The sequence below is a fragment of the Symphalangus syndactylus genome, chromosome 8 (assembly GCF_028878055.3).
Source record: "Symphalangus syndactylus isolate Jambi chromosome 8, NHGRI_mSymSyn1-v2.1_pri, whole genome shotgun sequence".
NCBI lineage: Eukaryota > Metazoa > Chordata > Mammalia > Primates > Hylobatidae > Symphalangus > Symphalangus syndactylus.
In genome coordinates, this window is record NC_072430.2 from 36,396,024 (window position 1) to 36,420,836 (window position 24,813).

Genomic DNA, 24,813 nt, shown 5'->3' on the forward strand with positions numbered 1-24,813 from the left:
CCGTGTTTGTTACGGCTCTAGCTGAGCTTTCGCTCGCCGTCCACCACTGCTGTTTGCTGCCATCGCAGACCCGCCACTGACTTCCACCCCTCTGGATCTGGCAGGGTGTCCACTGTGCTCCTGATCGAGCAAGGAGCCCATTGCCACTCCCAGTCAGGCTAAAGGCTTGCCATTGTTCCTGCACGGCTAAGTGCCCAGGTTCATCCTAATCAAGCTGAACACTAGTTGCTGGGTTCCCCAGTTCTCTTCCATGAACCATGGCTTCTAGTAGAGCTATAACACTCACTGCATGGCCCAAGATTCCATTCCTTGGAATCCGTGAGGCCAAGAACCCCAGGTCAGAGAACAAGAGGCTTGCTGCCATCTTGGGAGCTCTAAGAACAAGGACCCCCGGTAACAATAAAACGAATTTCAATAAAGTTAAAATGATTGAAATTATACAATATATGTTGTCTATCCACAACAGAATGAAATTAGAAATTAATAACAGAAAGATACCTAAAAATGTCCCAAATATTTAGAAGTTAAACATGATACTTCAAATAATCCATGGATATGTCAAGAAATAAAACAAAAGAAAAATTAGAAAATATTTTACCTATATAAAAATTAATACACAATTTTTCCAAATTTGTGAGATCATCAAAAAAGTGCTCAGAGGGAGATCTGTAACATGAAATGTGTATATTACAAAAGAAAAAATGTTTCAAATCAATAGTCTATGCTTCCATTATAGAAAACTAGAAGACCAAGAGCAAATTAAACCCAAAGTAAGTAAAAGCGAGGATATAGTAAATTTAAGATCAATGAAATTAAAAAAAAATAAATTACCTAAAAGCAGGTTCTTTGAAAAAATCAATAAGTATTAAAAACCTCTTGCCAGACTGATTAGGAAAAAAAAGAGAAGATACAAATGGCCAATATTAGGAATGAAAGAAGAACATTACTACAGCTCTTAATGATATTAAAAGAATAGGGGGAGGAGGCAGAGCAAGATGGTCAAATAGAACCTTCCAGCAATTGTCCCCCTATCTCTCTCTCAGGAAAACCAAATTGAACAACTAACTATCAAGACAAAAAAGCACTCCTATATGAATCAAAATTAAGGTGAGCAATCACAGTACCTGGTTCTAACAACATATCAAAGAAAAAGGCACTGAAGAGGGTAGGAAAGACTATCTTGAATTGCCTACATTTCCCCACTCCTCCCCCATCCTCTGGCAGCAGCCATGTGGTGGAAGAGAGAATCGGTGTGTTTTGGGGAGAGAGAGAACAGTGATTGTGGAACTTTGCATGGGAACTCAGTGCTACCCTATCACAGTGGAAAGCAACACAAGGCAGAATTTAGTCATGCCCATGGAGGGAGCATTTAGACAAGCACTAGCCAGAATGGAATCATCCATCCTGATAGTTGGAATCTGAGTTCTAGCTAGACCTATCACCATGGACTAAAGCACTCTGGGATCCTCAATAAACTTGAAAGGCAGTTTAGCCCACAAGAACAAGCCTGGTACTGTGCTGGGCTTGGAGACATTGGAGTGACCTAGTAAGACAACAGCCAGCGCTGTCAAGGGAGTGCTAGCATCACCTTTCCCCCAACTAAGGCAATACAGCTCGCAGCTCCAGGAGACACTCCTTCCTTCAGATTTAGTTGGGGAAAGGATAGTAAAGAGGACTTTGTTTTGCAACTTGGATACCAGCTTAGCCATAGTAGAATAGGGCACCAGGCAGAGTCCTGAAGCCCTCATTCCATGACCTAGCTCCCAGATAACATTTCTAGACAGATCCTGGGTCAGAAGGGAACCTGCTTTGTTGAAGGAAGGACCCAGTCATGACAAGATTTATCACCTGCTGACTAAAGAGCCCATAGGTCCTGCACACCTATAATCCCAGCACATTGGGAGGCTGAGGTATGCAGATCACCTGAGGTCAGGAATTCAAGACCAGCCTGGCTAACATGATGAAACCCTGTTTCTACTAAAAATACAAAAAATTTAACCAGGTGTAGTGGTATGCACCTGTAATCCCAGCTACTCAGGAGGCTGAGGCAGGAGAATTGCTTGAACCCGGAAGGTAGGGGTTGCAGTGAGCCGCGATCGCACCATTGCACTCCAGCTTGGGCAACAAAAGTGAAACTCCATCTCAAAAAGAAAAAACGTAAGTGGTACCCAGGCAGTAATCGCCACGGGCCTTAGGTAAGACCCAGGCCTGTGCTAGCTTCAGGTGTGACCCAGCACATTCTCAGCTGTCGTCGTCACAGGGAAAGACTTTTCCTGCTTGAGGAAAGGAAAGAGAAGAGTAAAGGGGACTTTGTCTTGCAGCTTAGGCAACAGCTCAGGCACAGTGGGGACCCTGATTCCAGATCTTAGCTTCTGGACAACATTTCTGGACCAGTCCTAGACCAGGTAGGAGCCTGTTGCCCTGAAGGGAGAGGCCCAGGCCTGGCAGCATTCACCACAAGCTGAATGAAGAGCCCTCAACATTATCTGGTTGACGGTTGAGTGAACATCGGTAGTAGTTAGGCAGTACTCATCATGGGCCTGGAGCTATGGTGGTCACAGAGAGACTCTTTCTGCATGAGGAAAGGAGAGTGAAAAGTAGGAAGGACTGTCTTGTGGCTTGTGTGTCAGCTCAGCCTCAGTAGAATAGAGCACCAAGTAGATTCCTAAAGTTTCCAACTCTAGGCCCTGGCTCCTGGATGGCATTTCTGATCTGCCCTGGGCTGGGGCAGAGCTCACCACTCTGAAGGAAAGGCCACAAGTATGGCTGGATTCACCACCTGCTAACTGAAGAAGCTACAAGCCCTGAGTGAACATGACCAGCAGCCAGGCGTTAGTCACCATGGACCCAGCAGAATCCTAGTGGTGATGATCACAGGGATGTTTCTGTCACCCCTCCCCCATCTCCAGGCAGCTTATCATGGAGAGAGAGATTTCATTCATTTGGCAAAAATTAGGGAAAGAGAACAAGAGACTCCACCTGGTAACCCAGGGAATTCTCATGGATCTTATTCAAGACCACCAGGCAATACCTCTATGAGTCTGCAAGAGTCACAACGGTACTGGGCTTCAGGTGCCCTTTAATGCAGACACAGCTGCAGGGACCAAAGACTTAGATCACAACACTCAATTCCCTTTGAGTACTTGGAAACCCTTCCCAGAAAGGACGGATCCAAACAAGCCCAGACTGCCAAGACTACAATAAATACCTAACTCTTCAGGGCTCAGACATCAACAAATATCCCCCAACATCAGAACCATCCATGAAAACATGCCTTCACCAAACAAACTAAATAACACACCAGGGACCAATCCTGGAGTGACAGAAATATGTGACCTTTCAGAGAATTCAAAATAGCTGTTTAAATAGCACCACAAAATTCAAGATAACACAGAGAAGGAATTTAGAATCCTATTAGGTAAACTTATCAAAGAGATTGAAATAATATTAAAAAATCAAGCAGAAATTCTGGAGCTAAAAAATTTAATTGACATACTGAAGAATGCATCAGAGTCACTCAAAAGCAGAATTGCTTAAGCAGAAGATACAGTTAGTGAGCTTAAAGACAGGCTATTTGAAAATATACAGTCAGAGGAGACAAAAAAAATAATGAAGCACACCTATAAGATCTAGAAAATAGCCTCTGTTGATGAAAAGAGTCAAACTTTGTAAAATATTTGAAGAGATTTATTCTGAGCCAAATATGAGTGACCGTGGCCCATGACACAGCCCTTAGGAGGGTCCTGTGAACATGTGCCCAAGGTGGTTGGGGTACACCTTGGTTTATATATTTTAGGGAGGCATGAGACAGCAATCAAATACATTGGTTTGGTTCAGAAAGGTGGGACAACTCAAAGCAGGGGCTTCCAGGCTATAGGTAAATTTAAACATTTTCTGGTTGACAATTGGTTGAGTTTATCTAAAGACCTGGGATCAATAGAAAGGAAATATTCAGGTAAAGATAAAAGATTGTGGAGACCAAGGTCTTTTTGAAGTCTTATAGTGGCTGCCCTTAGAGACAATAGATGACAAATATTTCCTATTTAGATTGTTGAAAGGTGCTAGGCTTTTAGTTAATCTCTTCAGGATTGGGAGGGCTTGGAAGAAAAAGATCTAGCTATGTTCATAGAGATTCTTTACAGATGCAGATTTTCCCACACAAAGGATGGCTTTGCAAGGCCATTTCAAGATATGGCAGAAAAACATGTTTTGGGGTAAAATATTTTGATTTTCTTCCTTGTATTGTAATGTTATGCCAGAGTCAGATTGGAAAGTAAGTCACGATATATAGAATTAAATAAAACCCATCTGATGAGAATTTATAGTTTGTAGGGCACAACTCTCCAGACCCCTTAGACAGGAATTTGGGCAAGATTAAAAAATAGAGCTTAGCCTTCACCTCAAAAGGACAGATACGAGAGTTTTTGGCCTTAAAGAGGAGCTGGAGAGAGAGAGATTGGAGTAGAAATTCTTTCAAAGAAATAATGACAGAGAATTCTCCAAAACTACAGAAAGATATAAATATTTAAGTACAAGAAGGTTATAGAACACCAAGTAAATTTAACCAAAATAAGACTACCACAAAACATATAACTCCCAAAGGTCAAGTATTAGGAAAAAAAATTAAAAGCAACAAGATTAAATAAACAAATAACATCCAAAGAGCTCATATACATCTGTCAGCAGACTTTTCAGTGGAAATCTTACAGGCCAGGAGAGACAGGCATGACATATTTAAATTGCTGAAGGAATACAACTTTTATGCTAGAATAGTATATCCAGGAAAAATATCCTTCAAATGTGAAGGGAAAATGAAGACTTTCCCAGATAAACAAAAGCTGAGGGTATTTATCAACACTAGACCTGTCCTATAACAAATGCTAATGGGAGTCCTTCAATCTGACATAAAAGAATATTAACAAGCAATACTATATCATTTGAAGGTACAAAACTCACTGGTAATTGTAAGTACACAGAAAAATCTGAATATTATAACACTATAATTACAGTATATAAAGTACTCATACCTTCAGTAGAAAGACTAAAAGATAAGCCAATCAAAAATAATAATAAATGCAACTTTTCAGGACATAAATGGCATAAGATAAAAATAAAGACAACAAAAATTTAAAAGTGGGAGGGGTGAAGTTAAAGTGTTTTTTGTTAGTTTTCTCTTTGCTTGTTTGTTAGTTTGTTCTTGAAGTGTTATCATTAGTTTAAAATAACATGTTATTTGCAAACCTCATGATAACCTTAAATCAAAAAACCTACAACAGATACACAAAAAATAAAAAACAAGAAATTAAAACATACTACCAGAGTTTTACAAAAAGGAAGACAGAAAGGAAGAAGAAGACCAGGAAACAAACATAAAATGAATAACAAAATGACAGGACTAAGTTCTTGCCTATCAATAATAACAGTGAATGTAAATAGACTAAATTTTTCAATCAGAAGACACAGAATGACTGAATGGATTGAAAAAGGGAACAAGACCCAATGGTCTGTTGCCTATAAGAAACACACTTCACCTATAAAGACATACATAGACTAAAAATAAAGGGATGGAAAAAGATACTTCATGCAAACAGAAACCCAAAACAGGAGGAGTAGCTATACTTAGATCAGAAAAAATAGATCTCAAAACAAAAATCTATAAAAAGAGACAAGGTTATCATATGATGATAAAGGGGTGCATTCAGCAAGAGGATATAACAATTGTAAAAATATATGCACCCAACACTGGAGTACCCAGATACATAAAGCCAGTATTATTGGAGCTAAAGAGAGAGATAGATACCAATACAATAATAGCTGAAGACTTCAACACCCCACTTTCAGCATTGGACAGATTATCCAGACAGAAAATCAACAAAGAAGCATAAGACTTAATCTGTAGCATAGACCAGATGAACCTAATAGATATGTACAGAACATTTCAACCAGTGGTTGCAGAAGCCATCCTTCTCCTCAGCACAGGGATCATTGACAAGGATAGACCATATGTTTGGGCACAAAACAGTTCTTTAGAAATTCAAAAAAATTGAAAAACCAAGTATCTTCTCTGACCACAAGGGAATAAAACTAGAAATCAATATGGAAACTATACCAACACTTGGAAATTAAACAGTATGCTCTTGAATGACCAGTGGGTCAATAAAGAAACTAAGAGAAATTTAAAAATTACTTGAAACAAATGAAAATGGAAGCATAACATATCAATACCTATGGGGTACAGCAAAAGCAGTACAAAGAGGAAAGTTTATAGCAATAAATGCCTACATCAAAAAAGCAGAAGAACTTCAAATAAAAAACTGAGTGATGCATCTTAAAGAACCACAAAGCAAGAGAAAACTAAACTCAAAATTAGTAGAAGAAAAGAAATAATGAAGATCATAGTAGATACAAATGAAAGTGAAATGAAAAAAGTACAAAATATTAACTAAACAAAAAGTTGTTTTTTTGAAAAGATAAAATTGACAAACCTTTAGCCAGAATAAGAAAAAAACAGAGAAAAGACCCAAATAAATAAAATCTGAGAGGAAAATGGAGGCATTACACCTGATACTGCAGAGAGGATCATCAGAGACTTCAATGAGTAATTATATGCCAATAAATAGGAAAGCTTAGATAAAATGGATAAATTCTAGACACATACAAGCTACTGAGATTGAACCATGAAAAAAATCCAAAACCTGCATAGGCCAATAACACGTAATGAAATTGAAGCCATAATAAAAAGGCTCCCAGCAAAGAAGAGCCTGGGACCTGATGGCTTCACTGCTGAATTCTATCAAACACTTAAAGAACTAATACCAATCTTACTCAACCTATTTCAAAGAATAGAGGAGGAGGGAATACTTCCGAACTCATTCTATGAGGCCAGTATTACCCTGATACCAAAACCAGAAGAAGACACATTTAAAAAAAAAAAAAAAGAAAAAAAAACCCCACAGGCCAATATCTCTGATGAACATTGATGAAAAAAATCTTCAACAAAATACCAGCAAACCAAATTCAATAATCTATTAAAAAGATTATTCGTAATAGCCCAGGGATGCAAAGATGGTTTAACATACACAAATCCACCAGTGTCATACATCATACCAATAGAATGAAGGACAAAATCCATATGATCATTTCAATTGATACTGAAAAAGCATTTGATAAAATTAAACATCCTTCATGATAAAAAAAGAACCCTCAAAAAACTCAGGTTTTAGAGGGATTTTAAAAGGAACATGTCTCAACACCATAAAAGTCATATATGACAGGCCCACAGCTAGTATCATACTGAATGAGGAACAACTGAAAACCCTTCCTCTAAGATCTATAACCAGACAAGTATGCCCACTTTCCCTAGCTATTAAACATAGCCTTGGAAGTCCTAGTTAGAACAATCAGAGAAGAGAAAGAAATAAGGGGCATCCAAATTGGAAAGGAAGAAGTCAATTATTCTTGTTTGCCGATGATATGGTCTTCTACTTGGAAAAACCTAGACTGTACTGAGAAGCTATTAGAACTGATAAACCAATTCAGTAAATTTGAAGGATACAAAATCTACATACAAAAATTAGTAGCATTTTTATATGCCAACAGTGGACAATGTGAAAAAGAAATCAGAAAAGTAATCCTATTTACAATACCCAGAAATAAGATACCTAGGAATAGACATAACGAAAGAAGTGAGAGATCTCTACAATGAAAACTATAAAACACTGAGAAATTGAAGAGGACACACACAAAAAAATGGAAAGATATTTTATGGTCATGGATTGTAAGAATATTGTTAAAATGTCCATACTACCCAAAGCAATCTACAAATTCGGTGCAATCCCTATGAAAAGATCAATGACATTCTTCATGGAAATAGAAAAAACTATCCAAAAATTTATATAGAACCACAAGACTCAGAATAGCCAAAGCCATCCTGAGCAAAAAGAACCAAGCTGGAGGAATCACATTACCTGACTTCAAATTATACTACAGAGCTATAGTAACCAAAACAGCATGTTGCTGGCATAAAAACAGACACATAGACCAATGGAACAGAATAGAGAGCCCAGAAAAAAAATCTGTACATTCACAGTGAACTTATTTTTGACAGTTTCCAAGAACATACATTGGGGAAAAGACAGTCTCTTTGATAAATATTACTGTAAAAACTGGATATTCATATGCAGAAAGATGAAACTAGAATGTATACCTCTTATCATATACAAAATTCAAATCAAAATGGATTAAAGACATAGATGACTTCAAATTATGAAACTACTATAAGAAAAAAGAAACTCTCCAGGATATTGGATTGTGCAAAGACTTTGAGGAACACCCCAGAAGTAGAGGCAACCAAAGCTGGAGAGCTGGGATCACATAAAGTTAAAAAGATTCTGCACATTAAACAATCAGCCACATGAAAAGACAACCCACAGAATGGGAGAAAATTTTGCAAACTATCCATCTAATAAGGGATTAATAACTGTAATATATAAGGAACTCAACTCCATAGGGAAAAAATCTAATAATTTGATTTAAAAACAGGCAAAAGATCTGGATAGTCATTTCTCAAAAGAAGATATACAAATGGCAAACAGGTGTAGGAAATGGGCTCAAGATCATTGAGAAATGTAAATCACAACTCTGAGATATCATCTCACCTCAGTTAAAGTGGCTTTTAACCCAAAAGACAGGCAATAACAAATGCTAGCAAGGATGTGGAGAAAGGGGTGGTTTTCCCCATGCTGTTCTTGTGATAGTGAGGGAGTTCTCACAAGATCTGATGGTTTTCAAAGTGGCAGTTTCCCATGCTTGCTCTTTCCTGGTGCCATGTGAAGGAGGTCCTTACCTCCCCTTCTCCTTCCACCATGATTGTAAGTTTTCTGAGACCTCCCCAGCCACCAGGAACTGTGAGTCAATTAAACCTTTTTTCTTCACAAACTACCCAGTCTCCAGTAGTTCTTTATTACAGTATGAAATCAGACTAATACAGGATTATTGCACTCTGTATGCCTGTATCAAAATACCTCATGTACTCCATAAATATATACACCTATTCTGTACCCATAAAAAGATTTTAAATATTTTTTAACAACGTATGTTTAGTAAATGTTATGAATAACTCTACCAATAAATTTTTCAACTGAAATGAAATGGATATTTTTAAAAGCCTTAAAATGTATCATTCAGTAATTTCAATTCTAGGAATTTATGTTAAATACATAAAAATATGGACAGAAGTTTTTGTACCAAGATGTTAATCAAATGCTTATTTATAACAGAGAATACTGGAATCAATTGTAAATTTTGAACAATAGGAAATGAGTAAAATAAAATACTATATAACCCTAATAATGATAATGATGATCATGATAGAGAAAATTCCCATGAAAAAATAGGAAACAATATTGTCAACAAAGTATCAGTAAAGTCAAAAATGTATCTGTTTACATATAAACAGATATTTATAAGTAAGACCTGGGAAAATGTATCCTTAAATTATGCTAATAAGTTTTTATTTTAAAATATTTGTTGAATAATTTTTCTCTTGAAATTTTCCCGTATTTTTTAAATTTGCTAGAATGAAATATGTCAGTGCCATATTTCGACTGTCATATGCCAGGTAGCTGGCTTTATCATTAAAAATTTAAATTAGGCCAGGCACGGTGGCTTACGCCTGTAATCCCAGCACTTTGGGGGGCCAAGGCAGGTGGATCACCTGAGGTCAGGAGTTCAAGACCAGCCTGGTCAACAGGGTGAAACCCTGTCTCTACTAAAAATACAAAAATTAGCCAGGCGTGGTGGTGCATGCCTGTAATCCCAGCTACTAGTGGGCGCTGAGGCAGGAGGATCACTTGAACCTGGGAGGCAGAGGTTGCAGTGAGCCAAGATTGTGCCACTGCACTCCAGCCTGGGCAACAGAGCAAGACTCCATTTCAAAAAAAAACAAAAACAAAAAAATGAAAAAAAATTATTATTTTTCTTTAAATAGAAAATATATAACTAATGCTTCGATGCCAGTTGACTTTGTTTTAGAAATTTAAAACCATGCCTTTTAGGAAGAATGAATAGTATTTAAATATCTTTGTTTAATTCATCCTTCCTCTGGGTAGGCACATTTTGAGGCCATCGTTACACCATCTGTTTCAACAAGATACTCAAACCTGTGTCTCTACTCCTGTCCTCTCACTGTCTTTCTCGATTGTGACAACAGTGAGTAAAATGTGTGTTTGCTTTCCCTTATTGACCTCTAATCATCAAAGCATCTTTTAGTGGGAAACCATTTATTATGCTTTTCTCTTTCAAAACCATGATTTATATCAAAACCATGATTCAGTGGAGATTTCTAGCATTGGTTGAGATCATAACCCTCTTCTCCATTTATACGTCTTCCAATTTCAGCCACATCTGTAGTATGTCACATCTGAACTGCAGTAGGTAGTTTACCTGCCTCTAGTTGCCCAGTGTCAGCTCATTCTAAAGTAGTTGTTGGAATACATTTGGGGCATAATGTATATCCTTTCCTTTCCAGAGATCCTGCAGTGAATGACTTCAACTTTCTTATGAAATGCCCATCATTAGTGAAAATTGAAAATCCCTTGGTTAAAAACTTCAGGGTCTTCGTCTTAAATCTAGCTAAACTCCTGTATTAGTCTGATCTTGTGTTGCTGTAAAGAAATACCTGAGCCTGGGTAATTTACAAAGAAATTGGCTCACGGTTCTGCAGGCTGTACAGGCATGGTACCGGCAGATGCTTGGCTTTGGGGAGGCCTCAGGGAACTTTTACTCATGGCAGAAGGTGAAGCAGGCACAGGAACTTCACATGGCAAAAGCAGCAGCAAGAGGTGAGGGGAGGTGCCACACACTTAAACAACCAGATCTCCCGGGTACTTACTGTTGCAAGGACGGCACCAAGCCATGAGGGATCCGCCCCCATGACCCAACCACCTCCCAGCAGGCCCCATCTCCAACACTGGGGAGTACACTTCAACATGAGATTGGGGCATATATATATCATCTCCCTTTGGAACATGAAGGCTAATGATCTTGAACCACCTGAGGATTATGTTCGTGCCTTTGGCTCAAAATATATGGACCTTTTGAAAATATTTTTAAAACGTTTGCCCTTTCTTTTGCACTTACGTACATTGTATGTGACACAGAAATAAAATATAAAGTTGGTACTTGGTATAGAGAAGGACAGCTAATTCATCAGATGGTCATGTTACACGAGGCCTTACTCCATGTTGGGACCATATTTTGAGGAATCTTTCTGGGCCACCTAACCCACAGATACGGAATTTTTGCCAACATTTCTTGATTCCTTCATCTCTCTAGAATCCTGCTGTTATCCTCAGTTATGGTCTTAGCTGATATTCATCCTTCAATCCTGTGCTGCTTCAATTCATTCTCCAAACAGAGGCCCAAGTAATCTTTGAAAAAAATAAATAAATAAAAGCTTGTCATCTTTCTCCTTTAAACTCCTGATTGCCTTCTGATTGTACTTAAAAAAAAAAAAAAAAAAAGTTTCAAATCCTGAGCATGGCCCTGGACCTCACTGTAATCGCTTCCCCCAGGCTCAGTGTACCTAAGCTGTGGGGTCTTCCTCCAGTTCTTCAGACACACCAAGCTCTTTCTCACCTCCACACTTAGTTAAGTCTGGAACATCATTCCCTGACTGCCGTCCCTGATCCTTCTCCTCACCTTCCGCTTTCTCATGCCCCACCAATACATTTTCACCTGGCTGATTTCGTGGACTCATATTCAACATTCAAATATTGCCTTAATTATCACCTCCCAGAGGGGTCTTATCTGAATCCTAAATCTAAACTTGGTTCTTCCTGCTGTTACCTGTTTTTATAACACTTATAGTTTTTATTATATCATTTATTTGTTTAATGCCTTTCTCTTCTGCAAGCCTGAAGGCTTTCTGACTGTAGACCCCAATGTCTTGCTTTCTCTTAGCCTAGCACATAGTAGGTGCCCAATAAATTATTGTGAATGAATGAATGAGTGAAAGAAGGAAAAAAAATATAAGTATGGTAAATAAGTAGGAAGCATTCATGGGAAGAAAATGCAGTTTTACTGTTTATCAAAGGAAAGTATATTAAACATGTATTTTAAATCTATTTTATTAGTTAAATTATTTAAAGTTATAGCTGAAATATGTGGAGAAGGACACATTCATATAATACATAAGGAGAAGGACCTTTTCTGGGTTCATTTTCATTTACTAAATACTTATTAAATGAGTGAGACGATGAATATAATCTAGAAAGCAGTCTAGCTAAATGTATTTTAAAACATCCAATTATTTTTATTGACCCAGTATTTTTTCATAAGAATTTGTCATAAGGAATCGTCCTAAATATGGAAAAGGTTATATGTTTAAAGATATTTCTCACAGTGTTATGTATATGAGTAAAACATTGGAAACCACCTAAATGCCAATAAAATACGGCTGAGTAAAACATAGTATATCCACTAGATAGTATAACAGTAACTCATAAGCTAAAGGTTAGGATAAATAATGACTTCAAAAATGTTTACAGCATAAGTTTAAGTTAAACACAAAGTTTTATAAATTCTATTCATGGGGGAAAAAGACTGGAAAGAAATATGTTATGTTGCTATAGCAATGGGTGATTTCTTCTTTTTTCCAAATTATGCTTAACATGCACATATTTTATTTTTACAGTGATTATAATTATATTAAATTGTGCATATACAACATAGCTTGTATATTAAGATTTAATTTCAGCTTCAGTACATTTAAATGAGTCTTGGTCCTTACCTTGTGTAATCATTGAAATGCTGTGCCTTTTTTTCCTTAGGGTGACAGAACCTTTCTGGAAGGTTCCCACACTCATGGGTTAGATCACTCATCATCTTGGCAGGATCACAGTCACTTCCTGTCTAGTCCAAGATTTTCATACATGAACTGTAAGTAATGAAGTCTCATACCCATTTTTAAATTAGATTTAAGAAAATGCAACACATGGGAAAATTAGTTTAAGGCCAGTACATGATAGTAATATTCATAAGTCTGAGAAAATCCTCATGAATCATGCAAAAAATGTTCAAGGATATTCATCATAGTACACAGTTTACTAAAAATATGTAGAATCCTTCCTTTTTAGACTTTATACTTCTCAGAATAACTTAACCACCCAAGGTGAAAATCTTAATTAGGCAAATTTATTGTTTGGAGATTGCCAGTAATTATGGATGAATGAGTAAAGAAAGTTATTTTATAATAAAATTCAAATTATCAAAAAATTGAAGGTCTTTGCATATAAATGTTGAGAAATATGTAATCTTGTACAAAGAGTAAGAATACTATTACTGCTAGATTTCACTCTGTGAATATTTCATAAATCTTGATAAATGTCATCATCAGTATCAACAAGGTATGTGTCCATTGGCCCAAAATGCCATCTGCCACCATCTATCCCTGCCGTCTCCCTTCCTTCCTATATGTGGTCTTCAAGTTTCAGCTTATATGTAATTTCCTTAAAGAAACTTCACAGTTTGAAGTGTAGTCTCTGTTATGAGCACCCACAGTGTGCTACAATTTTTCTTTATATCTTGAGGATAGGAGCAGTGCCTGTTTTGTTCACCACTGTTTCTTTGGCACTCTATATAATAGTTGGCAAATAGTAAATACTCAACTAATATTCAAATAATATTCAATTAATATACATATAAGTTATTTTTGCTAAGTCCACATTTATCTAAACTATTGGGATCCAAATGTTATTTAATGGATTTTTATTTAGGTAATAATTTCGCTCTTCAGTTTACCATAGGCCTGTAGGGTTATACATTAAATTTGATAATTCTGTCATTTAAAATAGCTATATTGCTCTAAAATAAAATACCAAAATAAGCCACTAGGAAGTAGGTCAAATCCAAAGGTGATAACTCTCATTTTTGCTGGTTTATATTCATGGATTCATTGAATAAATATTTATCAGTTTCTGATAAATGGTTTGGTTTTTCATTATTTCATGGTTATCTTATTCTAAATGCTGAGCATTTTTTCTTCCTGTCCTAATCATTTTCCCAAGTGATTTTGTGTCTACATAATCCAAGAACCACCCTTCAATGTGGACCTCAAGTTGGTTATGGCACCTCAGAATTTGATATACACATAGGCCAAATTTTTTTTCTTTCATATTTAGCAATGAAAAACTTTCTCCAAGTCCTTCTAATATAAACAAGCATGGAGGAGGAAGTAGGGACTTCGCACCATGAAACATCACAGTGTCCCAATTAGTAAGACATTCAAGAGCCTGGAGATAAACAGCACCATGATGTGAACACAGAGGTCTTTGTTATACTGCTGTTACTTTTGCCATTATGACCTTCGTAAGCCTTCCTAGAAAGGCACCTAGAGGGAAGTAGTTAGAAGACATTAAATGGAAAACATCAAGATTTTTGGAATTGTATTTACTACTATGATAGGCAGTGAAAGAACCTGTATTTAGGTTTCAACACTAGCATTTTATGACCAGTTGTGGTCATTTCTCTAATTAAGATATATTTCTCACAAGCAACTATAGGTTTCTATAGAAATACACTGGCTGAAAAGGAAATAAAGTTAAATAGGAAAAAATATCATCAAGAGCATAAACATTTATTAAAGTTTATATTGTGAAATCTAACTGAAAAATTTAACCTAAAAAGTAAAACTCTTCATCAGTTTAATTAGTAAATAAATAAATTAATTAATTGATTAATCCATAGTCTTATGTTTTACTATTCTTCTCGTGTACAAGTTTGTTTTATGATTTTCTTCCCAGACCTATCCCCATATTTTCAAAAATACTTTTAAAAATTTAATCATAGCTACCTTATCATTAATTACTTTCAAGTAATTGAATTATAATTATTTCTAGAAAACATTCTTATTTGCTTTTCTGATAAGCCTTAAGTTTTCTGTTTTTAATAATGGGGCACATTAGCAGTGAAAAACATTAGGATTACCCTGAATACTTCATTTTTTGTAGCAAAATTTCAGCTCAGTTATAGAAATTATCCTGTAATTTTTCTTTAATCTCCCTTTAAATTGAAAAATTAAAAAGAAGAGATGCCGGGACCAACAAAGAGGAAAACAGAACTTACAGCAAATGAGTAATACAGGGAACAGTGGATGTTTTAAAGAATATCATTAATACCCTTTGAGAGATAAGAGAAAATATTATGTCCACTAAATTTAACAAGAGCAAAATACTATGAAAAAGGAACACAGACTAAGTGGTGTCAGAATTTTAAAATATGATTGCCATAAAGAGAAAAGAAAACTAGAAAGGTGGAAAACAATGTGAAATAACCACAAAGAAAGGAGAAGAAAAAGAAAAAGAATGGGACAATAGCGAGAAAAGATAAAATTTTTAGAAAATCAATTCAGGAGGGACAATAGATGATTAATGTGAGTCTTGAGAGAACAGAGAAAACAGAACAAGAGGCCAGGAGTGGTCAGGCCCACCCAACAAACACCCACTGCACAGTGGCCGTCCTGAGATTGTCCTTCACTCTTTTCCTATATTGATGCCCGTGTGCCCAGATCCTATACCTTCCTCTTTCTTGTTTCATTCCTTTCTTTTATGAGAGTGATGCAGGAGAAGCAAGCCCCAAAATTGAGGCTTAGTCCTTGGCTTCACCCAGGGAAGACTTCAAGGGCAAGCCGGTGGTGTTAGCAGCAGCTTTTATTGAAGCGGCAGTGTACAGCAGCAGCAGAGGTCCTACTCCTTGCAAAACAGGCCTACCCCATAGGCAATGTGCCTAGAGCAGCAGCTCAGAAGCAGTTCTGCACTCATAGTTATAACCACTTTTAATTATATGCCAATTAAAGAGCAGCTTATGCAGAAATTTCTAGGATGAGGGTGGTAACTTCCAGGTTGTTGGGTTGTCGCCAGGAAAATGGCGACAGGTGTGTCGTGTTGCCGTGGCAATGATAAACTGACAGGCACACGTGTGGGCCTGTCTTCTGGGGAGGTGCTTCTGCTTGAGACCCGTTTTAGCTAGTCCTCAATTTGGGCAGGTGTCCAAGCCCTGCCTTTGGAGTCTAGTCCCACCGCCTACCTCAAGAGCACATCAAAGAAAAGGAGTTGGGAGGCCGAGGCGGGCGGATCGCGAGGTCTGGAGGTCGAGACCATCCTGGCTAACACGGTGAAACCCCATCTCTACTAAAAATACAAAAAATAAGCCGGTCGTGATGGTGGGTGCCTGTAGTCCCAGCTACCCGGGAGGCTGAGGCAGGAGAATCGCTTGAACCCGGGAGGCGGAGGTTGCAGTGAGCCAAGATCACGCCACTGCACTCCAGCCTGGGCGACAGAGCGAGACTCCATTACAAAAAAAAAAAGAAAAGAAAGGAGTTGGGAGGCCGAGGCGGGCGGATCGCGAGGTCTGGAGGTCGAGACCATCCTGGCTAACACGGTGAAACCCCATCTCTACTAAAAATACAAAAAATAAGCCGGTCGTGATGGTGGGTGCCTGTAGTCCCAGCTACCCGGGAGGCTGAGGCAGGAGAATCGCTTGAACCCGGGAGGCGGAGGTTGCAGTGAGCCAAGATCACGCCACTGCACTCCAGCCTGGGCGACAGAGCGAGACTCCATTACAAAAAAAAAAAGAAAAGAAAGAAAGAAAAAGAGGTAAATATTTTTAGTGTTTGTATTTCTAAAAATAGATTTATTCCATTATATAAAATTCTAGTGGAAAATGATTTTCTTTCTGAAGTCACTGAACGATTATCCTCCAAAATCCAATGTTGTTGTTGAAAAATCCTTCATTCATAGATAAAGACTGTCACTCCTTTGAAGTCATCTTCTGCACCCCCTTCCCACCCTACCACATCCTTTCTACTGCTCGCTCCAGGAACTTTTAGGATCTTCTCTTTCACCCCAGTGAGTCTGTGATGATGTGCCTCAGTGTGGGTCTTGTCTTATTTATTCTTCTAGCTACTTTTTATCTGGACACTCATGTTTTTCAGTTCTGCCATACTGAAGGAAGAAAGGAAAGATTCTATCCAGAAAATTTGCAAGAAACAAAAAACTGATAGATATCTGATACAATTGAACACTTAAAAAAAAAAAGACTACTAGTGGACATATGGCAGATCCAACTGAGCACTTAGAAGCAAGATGGTCACAGAGAAAGAGCAAATCAAAAGAAATAAAATTAAAACAAGAGTCAATTAATAAACCCAGGAGAAAAAAATGAACAAGAAATGTTGTCATAGTATACTTCCTGTGTTTTCATGAGCCATATTTAGTCATAATACTGTAAACAGTCATATAACTAAAAGCTCATATGTAACTATATTGGGAGAAGGGGGTGGGTGTGGATAATGTCTAAAAATGTAAATCAGAAAATAGCAATATAGGCTTCTCCATGTTTTACAAAAATGAAATAAATACAGAAAATAAAACTGGAAGAGGTGATCATAACTGACTCTGGGGAGTGGGATTGTGGAATTCAGAGAGGTAGGACAAGAAACTCCTGTTTTTCTATGTAACCCTTTGGTATTATTTGATATGTGTATATACACTTTGGCTAAAAATGATTCTTACAATGACAGGTGTTACTAAGAAAACTCCAGCTTTTATGTCTGACTAGTAAATGTCTAATTTTTTTGTTAAGTCTCAGGTGGAACATGAAAGCTGGGGTTTGGAGTTTGGAGCAGTTTAGATCTGCGTAGAGATAGAGGGAGTGGATAGTCATAGGTCCGTAAGCAGACATGAGTTTCTGGGCCCACAGAACAGTCAGCTCCTTACTCTAGTCAGAATTTGTACTGAGTGAGGCCCTTTCGTTTAAGCTGTAGATGCTAAGATATTCATTCTGCTGACTTAGATGCCCTGTCAAACTGTGACCAAATTAAAGCATAGAATCATTGACCATGGAAAAAACAAAGGAAATGGGAAAATACTGCATAATTTGTGGTCTCTGAAGTGATCCAGCATTAATGAAAGTTTGTTTTAAGAAGTAATTTATGTCAGCTTTGTGTAGTTCAGGTCAATTCAAGAAAAGGTAGATTTCTTCTGCCAGGAAGAAGGGAAGAAATGTATAAATTGTAAGTTTATATTGCCATTGGAAATAGGAACACAGAAATCCATTATTTAAAGCCATGATCACTACCAAATTTATCCTGGCTTGCTGGAAGTTATGGCCGTGAGTCAGGACACTCTTTTAGAAGACTTGGATTCCATTACCTTCGGCCTGTAGACAGTGGGGGCTTAGTAAGAGAGACTCATAATGTCAGCTTTTGAAACTGTCATTTTTGCTTTTCAAAAGTGGCAACTGACCACTAGTCACTATGTATAGCTCCTTTTAGACTAAAGGAACACAACTCCAGGATACAGCCATCACATCCCAGGACTGGGACCAGATCAGATTACACTGAGGTCCATAGGCATCTGACGACTTCTAGAAATCTCTAGTTTTTTAAGACTAAAATGTTTCATCTTTGTGGAGTTGGTGTCTCCAAACCAGATTTTAAAAATAAATGCAGATTGTAAATTTCCTGTAAATCTAAAACTGTTCCAAAACATAATGTTTGTTAAAATAAATAAACCCAAAAAGAAGGAATTGTTATTCTTCATGGGGAAAATGTGTTATCTAAGGATTAGTATAGGAGTTGGAAGTGAATCTTAAGATTATTTTAATTTGATATTCTTAGAAAAGCAAATTAATGAAAGATGCTTAAAAATACTATTTCACTTTCTTACCTCAGTTTACATTGCTATAAAAAGAAAAGTTAGTATTCTCACTTTGTGTTTTGAGGTGCCTCTAATGGTAATTTAAGTCCCTGGGGTGAAAAATAATTTATCCACAGCAAGAATAGCTCACTATTTTCACTTCTGTGTTACACTTCAAGGTCTACCTGGCTAACTGTGAAAAGATACTTCATATGTAACCTGTCCTCAGCCTTGTAGAATAAAATGCCAAAGATTAATGGCAATGAAAACACTAGGACACTGATAAAGGCAATAAAATTGTTTCTTGTCCATTAAAGGATTTAATTCTATGAAAGTGCAGTCTCTCTGTCTCTCTCATTTTACAGGTTTATTTTATGTGATTACAGGTTTATTTTATGTGACTGTGGTTCAGGTATTTTTTTACTGATTGGTTAAATGCCGGATATTTTTAAATGATTGAATTCTGATTTTTGCAAGTTGACAAGGCGCTCCAGAAACCAGCTAGAAAATCCCCAGTTGGCTGTCATTTTAAAATCCCTCAACTATATTCACTTGTTCAACCAGTATTTACTAGGAGGCTGTGTACCATGTCCAGTGTTCAGTAGTGGAGTATACAGTAGTGAACAGGACAGGCAAGGTCATGTCATGGAGAAACAAGTAGCGAGCACGTAAACAAGTCATTTAAAATGGTGATTGGTGCTATCAAGGTGAAATGATAGAAGGTACCTGGAACAGGAGCACTCCTTTAGATTGGTGATCAGGATCTGCCTCCCTGAGGAGGTTACAGCTGAAACCTGAATGACAAGAAGCAGTAGCTGAGTTGAAATTGGATGGGAAGCATCTTCCTGATAGTAGGGGCAAAAAGTACAAAAGCTCCGGAGAAGAAAGGGCCATGGTCTCCTAGAGATACGGGCTACTGAGCGAGTGAGTGAGAGGGTGCAGCCACAGTCAGATGTGTGGATTTTATTCTGAGTTCACTGGGCAACCATTAAGGGCAGGATGAGGGAGTCATGCAGGAGAATGACATAATTTGATTGACTTTTCAGAAAGGTAACTGTGGTTGTGTTGTGGAGAAAGGATCATAAGGGAGCAAGAAGAAAACAGAAAGGGAGAAAATGGTGACTTGGGGGCTGAGATGAGAACAATGGGGATGGTGTGAATCAAGACTCAGGTGAAATTGATAGGGATAGTCATTAGCGTTCACTCTTAAACTGAATAGATGGATCAGAGAGGACAAAGGAAGAGAGGAACTACAGTTTGAGAAATTGGGCAGATGGGTATATAATTTTTCAAGTTGGAGAAGAGTAAGGAATGAGCAGGCATCAGAGAGTAGAGATCAGGAGAGAAGATTTCACACAGACAGTTGGATGTAGGCATCTATAGCTCAGACGAGGGGTAGGAGATAGTAAAAGAATAGTAAACTCAGACTGCAGGTCTACTTTCAGTAGACTAGAAGTTGTAACAAAGAGGATTCCATAAAAAGGAGCCCTTAAGATTTCTGCCTCTAAAATTCTGTGCGAGTGTGCACGTGTGTGTGTGTGTGCGCGCGCATGCGTGTGTGGTTTATATCATTGTATCCTGACGAAGCACACACTTTTTACTCTCAGGTATTCTTCAAATAAAATAAAAATTTTAGTTCTCATGTGTTTTTTTTAAATGTCTTAAATTGAGTGTATTTATTCTTAGGTTGAAGGTCTGTTAGTCTATGTGAAGTTTAATTATAGAAAACTCGATCAAATACCATGATACATTAACTACCTTCTGCAAAATTAATTTTTTAGGCCAGTTTTATATTCACCTAGGTTTATTTTTCTTTTTCTTCTTACCTTGCCAGCATTTACCAAAAGAACTGTTGCTCCAGATTCAGCTTCAAACAAGGAAGATGCCACAATGAATGGAACAAGTTCACAACCCAAAAAAGAGGAATATGAGAGCTAAAAAAGCAAATGTAATTTGTTATTTTACATGAGTGTGTTACAAATAATAACATCTCTATTCTTACAGCAATTTGGTCCAGATTATCTAACAGACATACCTGCAGCTTTGGCTGTTTGGTATTTCCAAACATTGACAAAAGTGACAATACTGTTGATCCTTGTAAATGATAAACCAATCCAAATAATATCAGCTCATGAATGATGTGCAGCTAATTTATTTGCAACTTATACTAGCACAGAAAGAATGATATTTTTTCACTTTGTATTTTCCTTTTTCAAGTGTGGTCAGTCACATTTTCCCAACCAAAATTTGGATTTCTAATTGAGGCCTTTCAAAAATTACTGGCTAAAAAGAAGGAAAATGAGTTTCCCTTGAGGCAAAAGTTGCCAGCACTTTAGATTCAGGGAGCATTTATATACAACTGATTTTTTGAAAAATGCTTTCTCCCTAATAAATTATCATGTGTTATAACATGTCATGGAGATGTGCATATATAACATTAGACAGTCCACTTTATAAATGCTCAGGACTTTTATATCCATCATCTCAGCAGTCTGTAACTACATATAGTAGCTGAAAATTATTTCCAATCATCCATTTTTAATAGCAATAAAGAATTCATAAATGATATCTGAACTGTAGAGCACTGTAAAGAATTCATAGCACTATTTATTTATTTGTCTTTTTGTGGCCAAATATCCTACTGTGATCACTTCAGTCATATCCTGGACCGTCTTTGGTTTACTGTGACTAAAATCATAGCACCAAACTCCTTTGTCCATGAGATTTATATATAATCTTGTATAATTTGGTACTGTCTGCTTCTACCATCCCAACTTTTTTCATCAAAGTGTTTAAGAACGTATTCCCTTTACATGCTGATCTCCTAGTGGAGAAAGATTTATATTAAATGCTAAGTAACAGTAAAGTTTCAGGAACTGAATCCTATTGGGTCATGGATTCTGCATAGACAAGGGCAATAAAGCAATACCTTTGTAATATGCATTACATTTTGTGTTTGTTAAAGTACACTTGCTCATTAAGGGTTCTCACATTTCTTTTTTTTTTTTTTTTTTTTTTTGAGACGGAGTCTTGCTCTGTCACCCAGGCTGGAGTGCAGTGGCGCAATCTCGGCTCACTGCAAGCTCCGCTTCCCGGGTTCACGCCATTCTCCTGCCTCAGCCTCTCCGAGTAGCTGGGACTACAGGCACCCGCCACCACGCCCGGCTAATTTTTTGTCTTTTTAGTAGAGACGGGGTTTCACCGTGGTCTCGATCTCCTGACCTCGTGATCCGCCCGCCTCGGCCTCCCAAAGTGCTGGGATTACAAGCGGGGTTCTCACATTTCTTAAAGATGCTTCCACTCAAGATATGTTGTCCTAACTTACCATATTTGATGGTACTGAAGAAAAAAATGGCAGCCTCTTTCCATGAACTTGAATGCAACTCTTCCTTTAGAACATGAAGATATCTCATATCCAAAAATTGCGTAACACAAGCTATGTAACCTGAGAGTATAGCTATGCATTTTTATCATGTATGCATTTCAAAAATCTTTTATTGAGTGCTTACTATATGCTAGTCATTGTGCTAGGAGGAAAAAATGAGATACAAAAACAGGTATGCATGTTGCAAAGTTTGGCATTAGGAATTACATGAAAACAGGAGTGATTTGTTCAGGCTAGCTGGAGAAATTTGGGGTTAGACAACATTAAACAGATTTGGTTTTCTTCTGTCTAACTTCAGGAATTCTCAGAGCAATGTATTGTACTAATGAGCATTATGAGGATTTATTGGGAGTATCCTGTGTGGTGTGACTCACAGTCCTGGTGATCCATATAAACTGTATCACTCTATGGTAACATTTAAAGTATTGAGAATTTATTTCCATTGATGGTTTGACCAACATCAAAATATTTTATCTCCTTGGTCCTAAATAATCAGCAGAGAAGAAAATATGAGGGAAAATCAACAGGTTTTATTTAAATACTATGGATAAATGTTAGTTAAATAACTTTTTCTTTTATGTATTAGTAGGGCCTTCATGCCATCCATTCTCTTCAATAAGAACTGATCTAAACCATTATTAGTGCATCTATGGTCATTTAAAAAAAATTGCACCAAACCAATTAGACCTGAAAATGTAAAGTAACTCAAATTATTTACTTGAGAAATGCTTGAAAACATAGTAGCCAGTGATTTTATAACAGAATGGAGAGGAATCTTATGAAATAACTTTTTAAGTCTAAAAAAAAAGCCATTATGTCTTGTTATTGAATGCCCTGTTCTACTGTTGGATGAATGAAGGTATTTTCCATATTTGACTTAAATATGGAACACACTAGAACTTCAAAGACAAAGTCAACTTTTTGTGAACAACAAGTTTGTCAAAATTCCTTGGCCTCCTGTTTATATAGAATTAAATCCAGGGACCTGTCTCCTCTGAGGATTTTTCCTATCTCCTGCAGTTACCCTACCCTTGAGTTAGAAATCAAAAAGAATGCTAAGGAAGCATTAATAGCTTGATTTGTGCATTTTAAAGCCAACAACTTCTTTCCTTTACTCACCCCTTTGGCAGGATAGCCTCAATTACATGTGATATCAGCCCTGTTTGAATAGTAGCTGGTCCACCATATTGCTTGTAGCACTGGGACATTGGAAAGGATGAACTTTGTTCTGCAGTAAGCCTGGTCCAGTACTTCATTTGAAGGTTGACCTTTTTGGTTTAATAATTTTGATTCTTCTGGCCATCTTTCTCCCTAAACACACTAAACTTCCATTGAAGTTGCTGAAGGCTACAGGGGGAGAAACACAGCTGGGAGAAATCTGGCTTAATGTTTTTCCCATTGGCTAAGGTCATATTATTTCTTTGACTAGTGTCTGACTGGAAGGTTGAAAACCAGTTGGTTATATAACGTTTTATGCACCCAGTTTCCCAGAACCACTAACTTTTCTTATTGCTATAGTTTACCTACTTATTTTTACTAATAAAGGGCTAAAATCTATAGCTTAATAAAATAGTATGCATACAGCATTTAAAGTTTACATGTATAAAAAATGCCTATCTACTTAACTAAGAAAATGAACCTACTTTTCTTCATTTTTCTCCTTTCAAGTATGGTAAATGCATTTTTCATTTTGAATCTCAGTTCAGTGATATGCAAAGTACATTTAGAGCCATTGAGTAGTTGTCAACATTTTCTCTAATCTGTATTGAATTTTGTAGTTAGGTTACACATCGTGTTTAAAATGGGACCAAATTCTTACATATAAAGAGATGGCACATTTACTTAGCAAACTCTTTTTTTAGGAAGGGATAAATACCTCAAATTGTTTTACTCAGGATTTGTTCTTATTATAAATGCAACTACACATCCTATGGTAGCCAAGAATGTGAATGATCTTTGAGTAATTTTCCAAGAGTCTTACACCCCCTCCCCAGACAAACTGTTCCAGTGTTTTCTCTCAATTTAAAACAAAACAGAAAATTTGTGATTTTCATGGCCTTCAAATGAGGAAGCTGTTCTCACGAAAGCATCTGGTTTTCTTGGATCAAAACTAAATTATGAACCTTAGCTGGAAAGAAAATTTGGGAAAGTTTGTATATAAAGGCATTTCATGCACCAAAATTTGATATGAAAATAGTTCCATCTTTCAACTTTTAAGTTCTCAAATGTTTAGCAATAGAAACATATCAACTTATCCCTATTTGACAAAAGAAATTTAAACCACGAAAGATTCCATTTAGTTTCATTTCCTTACAAAACACGACACATCTAATTTAAGGCTGGAAGAAATGCTTACATGGAAAAGCAGAACTTTGGATTCCAAGCCCCCAAGCAAATTTCAGAAAAGTCACCGTAGCTTTTGATTAGTAACAAAGTAAACCAATCTGCTCTTTGGTGAAACCAGCCGCACCTTCTAGTTATAACCTCATCTGGCCCTCATCTGCCCCTATTGGCTTCTCCTGCTATAGCTATGCCTATGACCATATCCTACCTAAATTCAAGCCCAGCACAAGTCACCCTTAGTGTTTTACCAGGATAGCCCCTACTGTTGACCTCTGAAGTCTAGTAAGTGTTCGACCCACACTGTAAGGGCCGAGTCTAGGGTTTGTAGCCCCTGCATTTCTTTTCAGGAGCAGCCAATTAGGAAATGATTTATATTGCTATGTCTTTGGC

General features: G+C 37.2%; 1 protein-coding gene across 7 annotated transcripts in view; it reads left to right on the forward strand.

Annotated features, from left to right (window-relative positions):
* The window catches only part of CEP128 (centrosomal protein 128), a 636,715-nt gene extending 615,077 nt beyond the window's left edge, over nt 1–21,638 (forward strand). For all 7 annotated transcript variants that reach the window (XM_063644064.1, XM_063644067.1, XM_055288555.2 and 4 more), the window contains 2 exons: nt 12,831–12,939; nt 20,530–21,638. In XM_063644064.1, coding sequence (XP_063500134.1) covers nt 12,831–12,939; nt 20,530–20,633 — 213 coding nt within the window. In that variant the 3' untranslated portion in view covers nt 20,634–21,638. The remainder of the gene's footprint in view (nt 1–12,830; nt 12,940–20,529) is intronic.
* The last annotated feature ends 3,175 nt before the right edge of the window (nt 21,639–24,813 follow it).